Genomic DNA, 15386 nt, shown 5'->3' on the forward strand with positions numbered 1-15386 from the left:
GATAACCTTTTATCTAAATCAGGCAATGAATATGCCTGCAGAATAGAAAATGGACTCTGGTGTCTGAGGATAAGCTATTTAATTATATTGGGGGGGGCTTTCTAAGTATATTTCTATTTTGGGTGTATGCTTGCAAATATATAAATGCAAGAGTCTCCTCTCCCCAGTGAAAGCACACACACACACAAAACATGCAGTGTTCATTACTTAACTACTTATCGAGGAAGATTTTTTGTTTGTTTGTTTTCCTAATGTAACTGGAAGAATGCTCCAAAAATACTTAACACAGTAATTGAATCAGAGGAAAATCAAAGGGATCATCTGTTGCCGTGTCTGTTTTATCTCTCTGTTTAGGATATGTTTCAAGATGGGTTTGTTTGTTGGGTCTTTTAGCAACATCTGTTCCAACTCTTGTTCTCTGTGTATTTGTGTGTGTGTGGAGGGAGGATGTTTAAGGTCTGTTAAGCCATTTGTTCAAACTGGCTTTGCAGCAGCATCAAAGAAATTTGACAGGCTACAGCAACTTTTAAGGGGAAAAAAAAAATGTCCAAAGAAATAGAAAGCAAATATGCCATGCTTAGATTTTTGAGAGATGTTTAATTAATGCTCATGAGGATTTTTACTTTCAAATAACCTCTAAGGAAAAAGGTCATTAATATAAAAGAAGCAAATAATTTTACTGAAGGTTATTGAAAAAATCCCAACTTTCTGTAGTGTGCTAAAGCTTAGTTAATGCAATTTTAAAGAAAAAGTATTAACTTGAAATTACTGAATATTGACCTGTTAATGACAGCTTGTTATTAACAGTTGTTACTTCCTGGCCATGCTGGGATGGTGTTTGATGGTATTTGAAGAAGAGATATGCAAAAAAGAGGAGTTTTAGGTATTCTTTAAGGAGACCTTAGTGTTAAAGGCTATCCAAGAGGGATCAGACATGTTGTGATGGAAGACCATGTGGATATTTCTCGTAAGTTGGTCTTTTGTGAATTCTTTTCTGAGTGTTTTTGACAATAGAAAGTTTGATACATCTTGCCTCAAGTATGTTACTTCATTCAGTTCTTAGTATTTTGCTTCTGAAGCTACGGATTTCTTCTTTATTTACTTAATTTTTATTTTTTTTGTGGCATCTGGATTTAATTACTGGATGCTGCCTCACCATTGCAAAGGAGGAAGTACAGAATTTGGATATATCTAAATGTTCTGCTGTAGGAAGATCAAAATATACATGAATTACTGTTTTAGTCTTGTCTGCTGAGTGTACAGACTGTTTGTGTAGCAGATGATTCATAGCTTTGCTGATACCTCTGTGGGGTTTTGTGTTTTGATTTGCATCTTAAAAGCTTAATTAAAAAAAAAAAATCTACAAACCGGTCCAGCAGAGTTGCATAGAAATATTTAAGAACACAGATGGACAGAAGCTTTTTCACTGTAGCCTATAGATGAACAACTTCTGCACAAATCTATAAACTTAATTTAAAATATATATTCCTCTAGATTGACAGAATTTTATATTGTTTATGTTAGTTTTATTGTTGCAGACTTGCGAACATTTGTTCTTGATGCCACTCTTTTCCAGTACTTTTGAAGTCTGTGATAATTAATTATGCCTTCTGTAATAGATGAGTGACTTGAAGTTATTGATACTAGTCTTAAAATAATCTTTTTCCTTTTCTGTCTTTTTCCAAAATTAGATAATATACCTGAGAGAATCCCCAGAAGATGTGTACAGGCTTATATTGGCAGGAAGTGTTTCATATCTTCCTTTCAGGTAAATAACAAGCTGATAGAGCCCTCTGTGCCTTGATATTTTGAAGAAGAAAGTAGCATTTTTCAGTACTACTTTGTGTTGGGGTTTCTTTGTGCTGAAGTTTTTTCATGGGACACGTTCCCTTTCTGGACTTTAAGTACTCAAAGAGTAGGGGTGTCAGGAGCTGGTGCTGAAGTGTGCTGGCATGAGATGGAGCCACACTGCTTTGTGTGCGCTCTCCTTGAGCTTTTTGATTTGCGTTACTTCTCATTTAGCAGTCTGATTTTGTGCCAGTAGTTGACAGTTGATCAAAATATCTCTCATTCCCCACAAATGGCTTGTAACACTAAATAGCATCATCATGGCCAGGCTTCACGAATGAAGATTTGGGAAGGGCTCTACCGGAGTAGACCAGTTGTGATGATCAATATGGCCAAGGCTGAGATGTTGTTTCAGGCAGTCCTTGTATCTCCTCTTCGGGGCTCCTCTCTTGCAGCAGCCGGTGGCAAGTTCACCATAAAGCAAGATCTTAGGGAGGGGGTGGTTGGTCCTTCATCCTGGAGACGTGCCCTGCCCAGCACAGCTGTGTTCTCAGCAACATGGCCTCAATGCTTGTGACTGCTGCTTGTTCTAGAACAGATGTGTTGGTCACATCATCTGACCAGGGGATGTTTAGGATTGTTCGGAGGCAGCGTTGATGGAAGCGTTCCAGGAGTCGCAGGTGGTGGCGGTAGATGACCCATGATTCAGATCCATATGAGAGAGTAGACAGCACTATGGCTCTGTAAACACTGATCTTGGTACTTTTCTCCAGGTGTTTATTTCACCAAACTCTTTTATGAAGCTTTCTGAAGGCACTGTATGCCTTTGCTAACCTGTTGTCTGTCTCCCCGTCAATCTCACCATCCGAGGAGATGAGGCTGCCTAGGGAATTAAACTGCTGGACTGATTTGAGCTCTGATTGCCAATGGTGATGTGGGGATGATGGAAGACTTCCTGAGGTGCAGGTTGATGGAGAACTTCTGTCTTTAAGCTGACTTCCAGCCCAAAGAGCTCAGCAGCATCTGCAAAGCAGGATGTTAAATGCTGCAGGATCCAGGGGCAGCTCTGGGCAACCTGTGACAGGGCCTCCCCACCCTCACAGACTAAATAGCATCCTTTCTGCACCAAGTACTCTCTGCAGATTGCTGGGCTTCCCACAAGTGGGGAGTTGTAATCAGTGCATTCAAGGAACCTCTTGAATTGCCTGTGCCCTGCTGTGCTATCCCTTCAACAGATACCAGAGTGGTTGAAATTCCCCATAAGGACCAGGGCCTGTGGATGTGAGGCTGCTCCTGTCTGTCTGTCTGTACAGGGCTTTGTCTGTTTGTTCTTCCTCGTCAGGTGGGCTGACAGACACCCACTACAATGTCACCTTTGTGTGTCTTTTCTTCTGCCTGAATGGGATTCTGCTGTTTCCTTTTCCTGCTGATTTCTGCCCCACTCACCTTTCACACTGATTCAGAAGGAAGGAAAGGGTAGAAAAAAATTTTAGAGGCAACCATCCAGGTACTTCAAAAGTTCTTCCTCCTGTCAGTTAAAATTGAACATAATACATTTTTTACTTATTAGAAACATTAGCAATTCTGTGTTGATAAGGGCTGCATGGTCTCAGAAGATGATGTTCTGCCAAGACATAATATTCTCTGATGTAGATTCAGTTTAATTTATTTATTTACTTGACTAAAGTGTTCCTGTAGAATGCTTACTCTGCAGTGCTTATGGAATCTAATAAAGGTCACTTAATAAGAATATGCCATTTCTGGATCAACAGAATTTAAAATGTTGTTGAAAGAAGGGATTTTAATGAAACTGGTTTCTCCTCTTGTTTAAACATAAACTATTTATGCATCTTAAGGGAAGTATTTTATTGTATCTACACCAATGTTTATCTTGACAGTTTCAGTAAGAAGATGCTGTTCATGTATACAAAGAGTGCATGTGCACAATCTCTTTCTTCTTTTAAATGGAGCAGATTATTAAAATCCTACTTTTTTGAAAATATGCTTCAGAGGAAAATATTCAAAGAATGTGTGTTAGAATATGATACTTATTTAGGAATTAGCTTTTGCCATAAGGAGTTTGTGCTGTCTGTTGTTTGTTGATGAATACCAAAATATGCCAGTTTTCCTATTCATGTCAGAAATAGAATGTCAGCTTCACCAAAACTGTAATTGGAGTAATCTTACTCTTATATCTGTTAAAATAACTTATTTTATATTTTGTTTTTGTTGTAAGATGCAAGGTGGGTAATGAAGTAATCATTTGACATAATTACTTCACTGTAATAGTAATTACCTTGAAGCAATTTTTTAAAGGTGTTTTAGAGAAGTATCTTCAACTGGTTTCACATGGATTAAAATGGAATAATTACTGGTTTGGTCATCATATCTTATAGGGATGCTTCCTTTGGTACTTGCAGTTTTCATCTGACATTGCTGGACTGTTTTCATGCAATAAACAAGGTCAGTGAACTAATATTTTTCATATTGCAAAAAGTTAGCTAAGTATTGCCCATTAGAAAAAGAATGTTTAGGAATCTAGGATCCAATTAGAGCTGTGAAGTAGCTGGTTTCCTGATTGTTACCTAGCTTATTAGGCACTGTAACAAAAGTGGATACAGCATCCATAGAAGTCAACAGATACCTTATATAATCAACTAGTGAAGATTTCAAAGTGGGAATTTTGAGATTTATTTTTGTAATAAAATAAAGGACAGTTATTCACACCTCTAATCCCTCAGAGTTGCCTGTTAGGTTTATTATATGCCCATGCTCCCCTGGTGTTAAGTTTTAGGCTGAATATAGCCTTTGGAAGTGGTTTTGAATTGGTTAGTCAGACACTTCAGGCATTTGCAGCACATGCTAATGATTTCAAGTTTTGCTTTAGTAATACAAATAGAACAAATGTCAGGAGGTAGGTGCTTATTTTATCTACAAATTATCATAATCTAGTGTTTTATAGCAATACAGTGGTGCAGTAACATATTGAAGGACAGGAGAATTTAAACAACTTCTTTTTGGTCTGTATGAGTAGTGAAATGGGGAATTCTGCAGCTCTCCACCCTACTACTGTCTTTTGTGTTATGGATATCTCTGCCAAATTCTAGTGTTTTCACTGGTTAAGTCAGCTTCTTGCAGATTTGTGATTTTCAGCTTTTTTGGATGTTTTGAAGGCTGCTTGTATGTCAAGAGTGGTACACTGCTGTTCTTGCTGGAACAGCAAGGAAAACTACAGAAGATCACACAATGGAAGAGAAAACTAGACTGTATGATTTCAAATACCTGGAGCTTTGGCATTATCTGTATTTGTGCCTCCTGATTTAACAAGTGGATAAACTATCAATTACCCAAATGATTACATTTTTTTTTTTACTTTAGAATGTACTCCTGACTTCAACATACTTTTGCCAGTTATTTCCTTTTTTTTTTTTTTTTTTTACTTTTGTGCACGTAGCAGTAATAAAAAGGCTGAATGCTTCAGTAATCTGGGATTTTGTAGTGATTCATTAAAAAAAGAAAACAATCGATTTATTCATCTTCACTTGTATTGAAATTTGCAAATCTGTTTTGAGCCAAGACTGAGTTGACCTGTATTTCTTCAGTCACGTGAAGAAAGCTCTTTGAAAGAATAGTATGGGTATTAAGGGACTTTCAGTAACCAAAAAATGTGATAAACTGTCCTCTTTGAAAAGGCATCTTTGTTAAAAGCTGTGTTCTGAATTTTAGGCTTTGCAGTATGGTTTCCTGGATTTTAGTACGTTTGATGTAAATGAATATGAGCATTATGAAGTAAGTGTTCAGTATGAGTCTTTTGATTTGTTTGCTGTTACTAATGCTAAAGTGATTGTTTATAATTTGTGCTATTTTTTGTAGTATTAAGTTCCAGTTCTGTTTTATCTCTTTAAACTATAATGCCAATTCTGCTAGTTAAATAAAAGTGCATGGTCAGAGAGAATATTAAAATTCAGATTTAAGCATAATTGGGCTCAATCATGGAGGAAAGCAGAAACCAAAATGGAAGTAAATACTTTTTTCTGTTATTAAACCCTAGAAGTTGATCAGGAGTGTGAATTTGGACACCTTTTAGAGGTCACACATATTCTTGAGCAGTCTTGATGAAAAACTGGAGGGCACACAAGCCTGAGTCTAACTGAATGCTGGAGAACAATCAAAGTATCTATCTGTGAACACAGGGCAAAAGTATAGTAACATTCTTTGAGGTAAAGAAGGAAACAGGGCTGGAAAACCCCAAGTGCATAAAGTTCACTTTGGGGCCTAGGAAATGATTGTGACAATGAAGGACTGCAACATACAGTTTCAGAAATGCAAAGCTGCCAGTTACCTGTAAAGAGGAAATTTGAGTGTTCTTACGACCTAAAAAATCATTATTCAAATTGTGAACAGAGGTGAGGTGAGACCAATAATTTAGAAACCTATACAAAATTAAAAATTGGAAGTTGCCCTTCCCATTAGAAGGGCATGAGTTGTACTGTTCTAAAACCCTCATTCAGAAAGATGAGAACACGGGCAGGAAAAGTGAGGTTGAGAGCATCTGCCATCCTCAGGATGAAAAAGAAAGCAGGCAACTAACATAACTTCCTTTGACAAAAATTGTGCATCAATTCTATCTAGCATGTATTTTGAAACAATAAGGAAAAGCCTGAAAATACAGGGATAATGATAAACCAAGCATTTTCTCTTGACAGAGAGCAGAAAATGGAGATTTTAACTGGATAATACCAAACAAATTCATTGCCTTCAGTGGACCTCATTCAAGGAGTAAAATTGAAAATGGTATGCTTAAAAAAGGAGGTGGGGGACACGAGCCCACTACTTTCTTAGTTGATTGTTATCAGTAAGAACAAGCTTTGAAAATTGTTCCTCAAACAGTGTGTTTTTTTCCTTGGCTCTTTTCCTTTTATAAGAACTCTGGCAGTAACATTGTAATGCTTGGTTTAATTGTATCTGACCTAGGCGATTCTGTTAGAATTCCATTTTCGGTTAGTCCGTTTCTTTGTGTTCAACATGAATTCTCTTTTGAGAGTGTTTTCATCTCTTGTTTTTTTAGTCTTTGTTTATTTCTGCAGTTTGAGCCTCACTCACTTCCTTTTCTTTTTTTTTTCCCCCCTTCTTTTCTCAAACAGGCTATCCCCACCATGCTCCAGAGGCTTATTTCCCATACTTCAGGCAACACAAGGTCACCACTATAATACGCCTCAACAAAAAACTCTACGATGCCAAACGATTCACAGATGCTGGATTTGAGCATTTTGACCTCTTCTTTGCTGATGGAAGCACCCCTAGTGATACTATAGTTAAAACATTTCTAAACATTTGTGAAAATGCTGAAGGTGTTATAGCTGTTCACTGCAAAGGTACAGTGTGAAAACCAATTTGTATTACAAGTGATGCCTATTAGTTACTGTTCCTGAGGTATTTTGCACTGTAATTCTATTTTATCTAGTTAATAACATCTCAGCCAAACTGCAACTATTCCATATCAATTATTTCCATACAAATTATTTTCCATTTGAATTGTTTCTATATGGTTCTGTTCAATACTCAGTCTTCTAATTTTTTTTGGAGTTCCAGAAAAATCTTCCCAGCCATTCCCAAAAATGAGGATGGAGAAAGTGAGCTTTCCAACATTAACAGCTCTTTCTGCTAGAAGGTGTTAGCACTTTCCAAGGATGCTTTTGAGCAGGAATTTGAACTCCTGGCAAGGTTGTTAGGTCTTTCTAAAAATACATGATTAAGTAGACAAATCATAAACTTTTGAAAATATCAGCGCAGCTTTTGGAGGAGATTCCTCAAAAAATATGAGGAAAAATTGTCATCCCTCATAAACTCTGTGTACTATTGGAGATGCTCTGAATATCTGTTCCTCCAGAGCTGGACTGCCAGTTTTTCCAGAGCATGCCCAGTGTAGGTAGTGTAATGATGCAGTTTTCTGTGATTATAAAGGCAGTATGTTTCCCTTCCCACACCATCTTTAATAGTCTTACCAAACATTTCTTCTCCACAACTTTGCCTCAGTAGCATACCTGATAATGCTGTTATTGAAGGAGAAGGGCCTTTTCTTAACCTGTCTGCTTTGGACTTGCAAAGACTACATTTTTGCTCCTGGACCTGCCATCCATTTGCTGCATTTAACAAAGTTATACTGGGGAGTGAAAGACTTGTTAAAACCAGCATTTTGACTATTGGCATAAAAGTGCACACTCTTATTCCTCACTGAGGTGATAAATTCAGGTATATCACTTAATTGGTTATGCCAGAATATTGAGTATCAGTGGTACAAGTGCTTTGTTTTCGTTCAAATTAAGATATTCTTTGATATATGTCTTACTGATGGTGTCTGGGCTAGCTTTATGGTCCTCAGCCTGCTCTTGAGAAAGAGTAGAATGCTGTAGCCTGTTCTTGAAGCTGCACAAGTCATGGAAAGTGCTGTGTGGTTGTCTTGGCTGTTGGGTTATAAAGAAGATTTTCCAGTGCTGTTGGTCAGTCAGTGAGGTGTTAAATGAGAGAAGGTGGTGGGTGATTTGACATTTAGAGCAAGTGATTGAGGAGAGGCACAATTTAGCTGGACTGTCCTCCTTTCCTTCTCATGTTTCCCAAGGTAAACAAAACTGTTTTGAGGGCCATTGCAAAGGTTTCTCATTCTGAAGTATTTTTGCCTGTATCAGCTAGCACCCCAGACTTGCTTATTGCAAAATTTTTCTTTTTCTTGAGAGCTAAGGAGATTAATTAGAGGAGGGACTGGAAGAGCAGCTGGTTTCAGTGCATGATCTGTTTGCAAGAAGGTGCTGTGAGAATTCTGAAAAAAAACCAAACAAAACAAGCCAGTTGTTTTATTCCATGCATAAAAACATTTCATACCTACACACATACATATTCATAGATAGGTAAATAAAGATAGACTTATGGATATTTGTAGGGTTGCTGGCTTTGGAATGTTACCTCCCTTAAAAAAACATGAACAGTGTGTTGCTAGCCTTGTATATGAAAAAAGTATCAAAAGGTGAGTTGCACTTAACCAAGTTTGATCAGTAAGGGTTTGTTTAATAAACTGGGCAAGGAACAAGTAACAATGTCTGCAGTTACACAAGTTCCAGATGAAGAGGGTGTATAAGAGAAGCCTTTCTTTTATTTTACACAGCTGGTCTTGGCCGAACTGGCACACTTATTGCCTGTTATATCATGAAGCATTATCGGATGACGGCTGCTGAAACCATTGCCTGGATTAGAATAAACAGACCTGGTTCTGTGATTGGACCACAACAACATTTCCTGATGGAGTAAGTCAATTAACTGGAAATTATTTCCAAAAATAAATCTAGATGTCTTCTTCTGCTGTGCACTTAATAATCTTCAGTGTTAATTTGTTTTGTTTTGGGCCTTTTTTTCCATGTTATGATAGCAAACAGGCAGAGCTTTGGACAGAAGGGGATATTTTCCGTGCAAAGTTGAAAGGAAACCATAAAATTGCTGTAACAAGAATTCTGTCAGGAGTAGATGATATTTCAATTAATAACACGAGAAACAGGAGAAGCATCCAAAAGGACATTGAACTGGTAACCATCCAAATATTGTGCTCTTGTAAAAGCTGGAACTTGTTGAGAATCTCTCAGGTTCTGAACAAACCTGTGGGTACACAATGAAACAATGTTAATGAGATTCTATTTGTGTTTGCACTTTTTGTATAAAGGGATATGGGGGGGGAAAAGTGTGGACAGCAACTATGAAAAATGAAGTTCAGAACACAGGTGAACTAGGAACATCATTATCATGCTTTAGTAATTAGATAAATAACAGACCAAAAAAGTACTCAAAATCTGCAATTTGTGATTTCATTTTGGATTGTCTGGTGCTTCATTCTGTGTTTTTAAAGGAAAGGGATGAAAGGTTTTTTTACTCTTTTTAGTTTCCAAGTAATCGAAACTTCTGTAATACCTTTTATAATACCTTTTGAAAAAGACTGTACTGCTGTTTTAAAAAGGCAAGTGAAGGAGGGAAATGCTGTATTGTTCTGTACCTAAGCAAAGATTTGACAGTATATTATTTCCACTGTTTAAAAGTAGACAGTATTCTGATGCATGTAATTCATGACACCACTTAATGGTTTACAGCTTCAAAAGCAGCAAACAGAAAACTGGAAGGAACAGAACTGTATTTATGCAAGTGAATTTCCTTTGCCTTTTTTTCCTGTTGGGATAATTCTAAGAGTTAAGATAAGGTTAATTCTTAAATATCAAGGTGCTTGTGTTTTAATCTTGGTTTATCCCTTCCCCCCCATCCGTTATCCAGTACAGTGATGACGATGAAACAAACTGTTTAACACAAGGGGATAAACTTCGTGCTCTGAAAAGCAGAAGACAAGCAAAAGCTCCAGCTGCATCTGCATTATCGTAAGTCAGTTTAAATCTTTAAATATTTAAAATGCCAGAAACACTTTGATCCTCTTCTTTATGCATATGTTTGTTGCCAGGGCTGCTTTTACTCCCTTAGAACAAACCTGGGGTTCACCGTTTCTCCCAAGGCTTGGTGCTGAGGAGAGCTTGATTAAAGAACTGCATGACTGAATTCCTGGTTCTCTGCGTACTTTTGGATTCTGGTTGTCTGCACTTTACAAGCTCCCACAGTATTTCTGAATGCTTTACTTTGAGTTTAGTCACAAACATTCTCTTGTCTTTGCTGTAGTAGTGTAAAAACGGAAGACTGTGACTGTGTGTGGTTGATTGGATCAAATAAGGTACGTGCTGGTGTTTGAAGTAAAGTCAGCCACCCAAAAAGCAGTTGAAAGAAGGATTTTTAGCTTCCCTTAAGTTTTCTCTTCCTTGGAGAGGAACTTTCCCTAAACCCTATGGGCTTCTGGAAGGCAGAGTAGCACTGTTCCAGTAAACAAATTCAAAAGAAGTGCATTTCTGTCAGGGAACCTGGTATGGTAGTCTCTTTATTGCAGTCAAGACCTGAAACACCACCTGTAGAAGAAAGTTTGCATCTGTTGTAGCTTGTAGCAACTGTAGGTAGAAAAACTTTTAAATAAACTGCAAGAGAATGCAAGGCTTGCAAAACATAGCTGGATCTCATTTGATTGCTAGGAAAGGAATGGTGACCTCTGTCTGTCAGATTTTTACAGCTGACACAGCACCAGAGTCACAGACCACAGTCAGCTTGGTTTGTGTTGTGCTGTCCTTCTGTAGGGGATGATGGTGCTACCTGCTGGCATTTTTTTTCCTTCTTTCTTGTTCTTTATGAAGATCACCAGTGTCATCAGTCTTTTAGAAAAAGTGAGAGGTACGTAGTAAAATGTGCTGAAGCCAAAGGAATATTTCCTTGGAAACTTTCACACGTTGCTATGTGTGATTCCTGCTTTTGTTTTAAAATACTCTCTTTTGTTCATGCTCATCATTTACACATTTACATAAGAAATAACACGTTTGGAACAAAGCCTGTACCCAGCTGACACTTTAAAAAAAACACAAAACTCATCACCTCAGTTACCTCAAATAACACAGGAAAAAACAGCTACCTTGCACATTGGTGTCTAAGGCACATAAGTGCCTTAGTTGCCACTTCATAATATTTTTTTCATAAAAGGTACTTTAAGTTATATCATTAAGGTTGTCATATGTTCCATAGAGTGAATGTAGGCTGTGTGATAACCTGTTCAGAGCCATTGTCTTAAGATGCAGAAAACCCATCAACTATTAAAATATTATTCCATTCATGACACGTTCTGCAACATGGCTGCTCTAATTAAATTAAAACTAGTTAGCTTGTACTTGTGTAGAATGACGATAATTGCCCTAGAGCTTACAACTGGTTTTTATAGTGTGCATCGGGGCTTAGGGGAGTTTGAATTTACCTCATCCTCTTCCCCCTAAGTTATTTGTATGGTTTGCAACTTGTACTCAAATAATTTGGTGAAAAATGCATGTGTAACTTCATACCTTCTTTGTGATGCTATTGTTTTATCTCTAGGAATCTTTATCTGCCTTACATGGGTCCGAGGTTTTTCCTACTAGAAGAGGTGTCAGTCTCTTCCCTTTATAGCTCAGACTGTTAAAAATAACTAGCCTTGCAGTGAATTTGATCACTTTTATGTAAACAAACAAACAGAAGCTTCTAGATCTCCTATGTAGTTTTATTTCAGAGAAGAAAAAAAAAAAACCCAAAAAAACCCAGAGGAGGGCAAAATAGGAGTACTAGAAGCTGGGACAGTTACAGTCTTTGAAAATTAGAGGCATTACTTACACTTAAGTCACAGGGGATTTATGTAGAATGTTTATTGAAGTTGGTTGTATAAACTCTTTCTGCTTTGATGAATGGATACTCTGTGTATGTTGTGATTGGCAATATTCTGCACCTTTTGGCAAAGGATTATGAGTTGGCTTTTGCTTCTTTGGACGCAAGAAGGTGATACATGCCATCATCTGGATGTTTACATAAATTGTTTGTTTCTGCAAACTTATCTGGCTCTGATCTTATGTTTTAGTATTAAAATGTATGATTGTGAAGTACGATATATGAATATATGAGTACAGGATATCAGATGGCAGAAGTGATCAGAGATGTATTGCTTCTGCATGCACTTATGTTCAAGAGTGATACAGACTCCCTTTGGAATAAATGACTATAGTGAGGATTTCAGAAAATTTACTTTGATTCCAGCAAAATATCGGATATTACATTTGGCAAATTACAGCTGCAGGAATTGTTAGTAAGTAAGAAAATGCTTGGCAGAGGTTGTGGAGCAGTATGCATTTGAAGAACCTGAAACAAGCTAAAATGCACCAACAGCTTTTGCTTTTGAATTTTTGTTCATCTTTTCCTCCCCCCTCCAACCCCTCTTATAGATGGTTCCTAGCTATGCTGGTGTCTACACTGTGTAGCATTGTCATCTGGTGGATTATTTGTGGCTCCCTCCTGCCCAGCCTGCTATTCTGTCTAGATGGTTTAAGAACATAGTAACCATCAGGACCCCCTGAGAGAGAGCCACTGTGTAAGTGTCCCATTCCATTTCTCTACAATAGCTCACACTTTCTGTCTACTGTGTCTCATAAATGCATGTTTCCATGTTCATGTTTCTTACTGGCTTTGTTGCAAGGGAAAATTTCACTGCTCTGGCTTTGTTATATTTTTGTATATATTACTTGGAATAACTGAGTGACTTTTATGACTGCCTTGCAATAAAAAAGGTGCAGAGCTCTTATAATTAGAATAATCTATAATTTTGAAGGCTTTCTTCTTTGCATGCTCCTGCAAATATGCAAAACTACATAAGCAAAACTAGCTGTAGAAAGGAAAAAATACTGCTTTAAAATATATCCTATCCTTTGAATATTGCAGATGAAGGTGTTAGCTTCAGTTTTACTTTGAAATTCATGAACTTGCAAAGGAGGTTAGTTTCCCAAAGGATGGTTTTATTCCCACTAAATGCCAGGAATTAGAATTTGTTAGAAATGTCAGTAGGTCTTTATTTTTATAAAGAGATTAAACATTATATGCCATGGCATAAAACATGACTTCTTTTTTCCTTTTTAACATAACAGAAAATGGGGCAGGTTGCAGTGTTAGGTCAAGGCTCACTGGTTTATCCAGCCAGTCTGGTTTCATCCTGTTTTGTTCTCAATTATTTTTTTATAGAGCTTTATGAGACTACTTAAATCCCTTTATTCTGTTACTTGGATTCAGGAGCTAAGAAAAGCATTAATAACATAGCAGTTCCTTGTGTACAGTTTTCACTCTTTATCCACTCTGCTTCTGTCAGAGTGGCTGCAGTGATTGCTGTGCCTTGCTTCCACTTTAAAGGTGCAATGTTTTCATCAAATGACAACTTACATCTTTTGGCTAAACAGAAACTTCCTCAGCGTGCAGAACTGCCAGGAAATCCAAATGAACTCTTTGCTGGCTTCTGAGTCTCCCTGGAGCTCTTCTGTCACCACCACCCTCAGAGTGGGATGGTTATTTAGGGTGACTGCTTGAAATCTTGGTGCTCTCGAAGAATAAAAATGGTCAGAAGGTGTTTCACATGAGTAAGTAAGAATAGGCATTCTCTCCTGGCAGAACATGAAGATTAAGAGTTTCTCTCATCCTTACCTTTGGCCTTGCAACTTTTTGTCTGCACTTTTAAAATGCATGGGACTCTTTCTGCTGAAGTAAGTGACCTAATAACTGAAGAATGAGAACTGGGGGACTTGTGGACAGCTTAGTTATTCTGTTAGCCTTGGCTGAGGTCATCTTAACCTGTTCTTTTCAGAGAAAAAAAAAGATCAAGAAGTAAAGGTCACTTAAGCTTTGTTTATTTTTCCCCCTAACTCTGTCAAATAACATACTTAGATGAGAGGCTTGTTTTCAAAGTTTTGCACCAAATGTGCATTATTTCTTGTCTCAGTGATCTTCAAAAGTCAGACTTTAGATTTCTGAACTCATACTGAAAAGCTGAAGTTACAACACAGATTAAAGGGATGAAACAATCTGTGCTTTGTTTTTCTGTACAGTAAGATCAGCTTCACTCAACTCTCTTTCTTTTGCTGTTTCTGTGTTCAACTAAACAATCCCATGCTCAAAGGGAAAGAGGGAAGATTGAGGTTGGTAAATGTGATGCAAGCAACTGGGTTACTGGTGCTACTACTTCATATTCAGGATTAAGAGTCATACAATGTTCATTTAAATTGAGGAAGAGAAAACACTTGAGGTTTTCTTAAAATCTAACTCTCTTTCTATTATCCAGCTAGTGTTCCCTGTGTTTTGAGGGATCAGATTATCAATCAGGATCATGAATCTCTGGACTAGCCTGGCAGTCCTGTTGGCTGGAGCCCTGTAGGCTGAAGAGTATCAGTCACTTGTTGCCTGTCAGTGACTTGGAAAAGTGGTCAATGTCTCAGGTCTATTTTCTTAAAACTCATGAGGTGATGAAGGAGAAAGCAGTATTGAACTTGACAGACTTGTCAAGACTAAAATGCCCATTGCAAGACAGAGAAGACATACAGCTGTGTAGCCTGTCTTTCCCTCATCCCTTCTTAGGATACTGTAATCACTTTTAAAATATGTTGTGTGGATTGATTTCTCTCCAATATGTATTTATTACCTTGCTGACTTTGTCTTGGATTATGTGGTTTGGGCTTTTGTGTCCTGCTGATGTACCTGTGTACCACCCTTGCTCTGAGTTAAGTGGTGAAAAAAAGCTGTGAATTATTTCAAAGATGCTGCCACTGATCCAAACACTGTTCCATTGAAACAGGTTTTGCTTTGTTTAAAAATCAATGTACTAGTTTGATTAATAAAGCAGCACATAAAGCAGTCTGCTATTTGGGGCATGTATTTAGGATCAGAACTACTAAGTGATGTTTCCATTACAGATTAACTGGAGGTGACAAATTCTTCCAGTGTGTGTTCAGTAGATATTAGTGGATATTACAGCATCCTGTAGCCTGTGTTTAGAACACAGGCAGCCCAGGATACCATTGGCCTTCTTGGCCACAAGGGCACACTGCTGCCTCATATTTCAGTTCATGTTAGATAAGTACACGGGTTTAAGCCATTGTGCATTGACTTGTTTTCTGAATTTCTGATATCTAGAAAAAATGGGCATC

At 37.6% G+C, this 15386-nt stretch overlaps 1 protein-coding gene across 4 annotated transcripts in view; it reads left to right on the forward strand.

Moving 5' to 3' along the window:
* The window catches only part of CDC14B (cell division cycle 14B), a 40926-nt gene that overhangs the window by 20191 nt on the left and 5349 nt on the right, over positions 1 to 15386 (forward strand). For 3 of the 4 annotated variants that reach the window (XM_064641135.1, XM_064641137.1, XM_064641134.1), the window contains exons 5-12: positions 1692 to 1768; positions 4185 to 4251; positions 5515 to 5577; positions 6495 to 6582; positions 6933 to 7163; positions 8948 to 9086; positions 9209 to 9362; positions 10096 to 10196. In XM_064641135.1, the coding sequence (XP_064497205.1) occupies positions 1692 to 1768; positions 4185 to 4251; positions 5515 to 5577; positions 6495 to 6582; positions 6933 to 7163; positions 8948 to 9086; positions 9209 to 9362; positions 10096 to 10196 (920 nt within the window). Of the gene's footprint in view, positions 1 to 1691; positions 1769 to 4184; positions 4252 to 5514; positions 5578 to 6494; positions 6583 to 6932; positions 7164 to 8947; positions 9087 to 9208; positions 9363 to 10095; positions 10197 to 12647; positions 12794 to 15386 lie in introns of all 4 variants that reach the window. The other variant, XM_064641136.1, reaches the window with a different exon arrangement.

This window comes from Pseudopipra pipra, chromosome Z (assembly GCF_036250125.1).
Source record: "Pseudopipra pipra isolate bDixPip1 chromosome Z, bDixPip1.hap1, whole genome shotgun sequence".
NCBI lineage: Eukaryota > Metazoa > Chordata > Aves > Passeriformes > Pipridae > Pseudopipra > Pseudopipra pipra.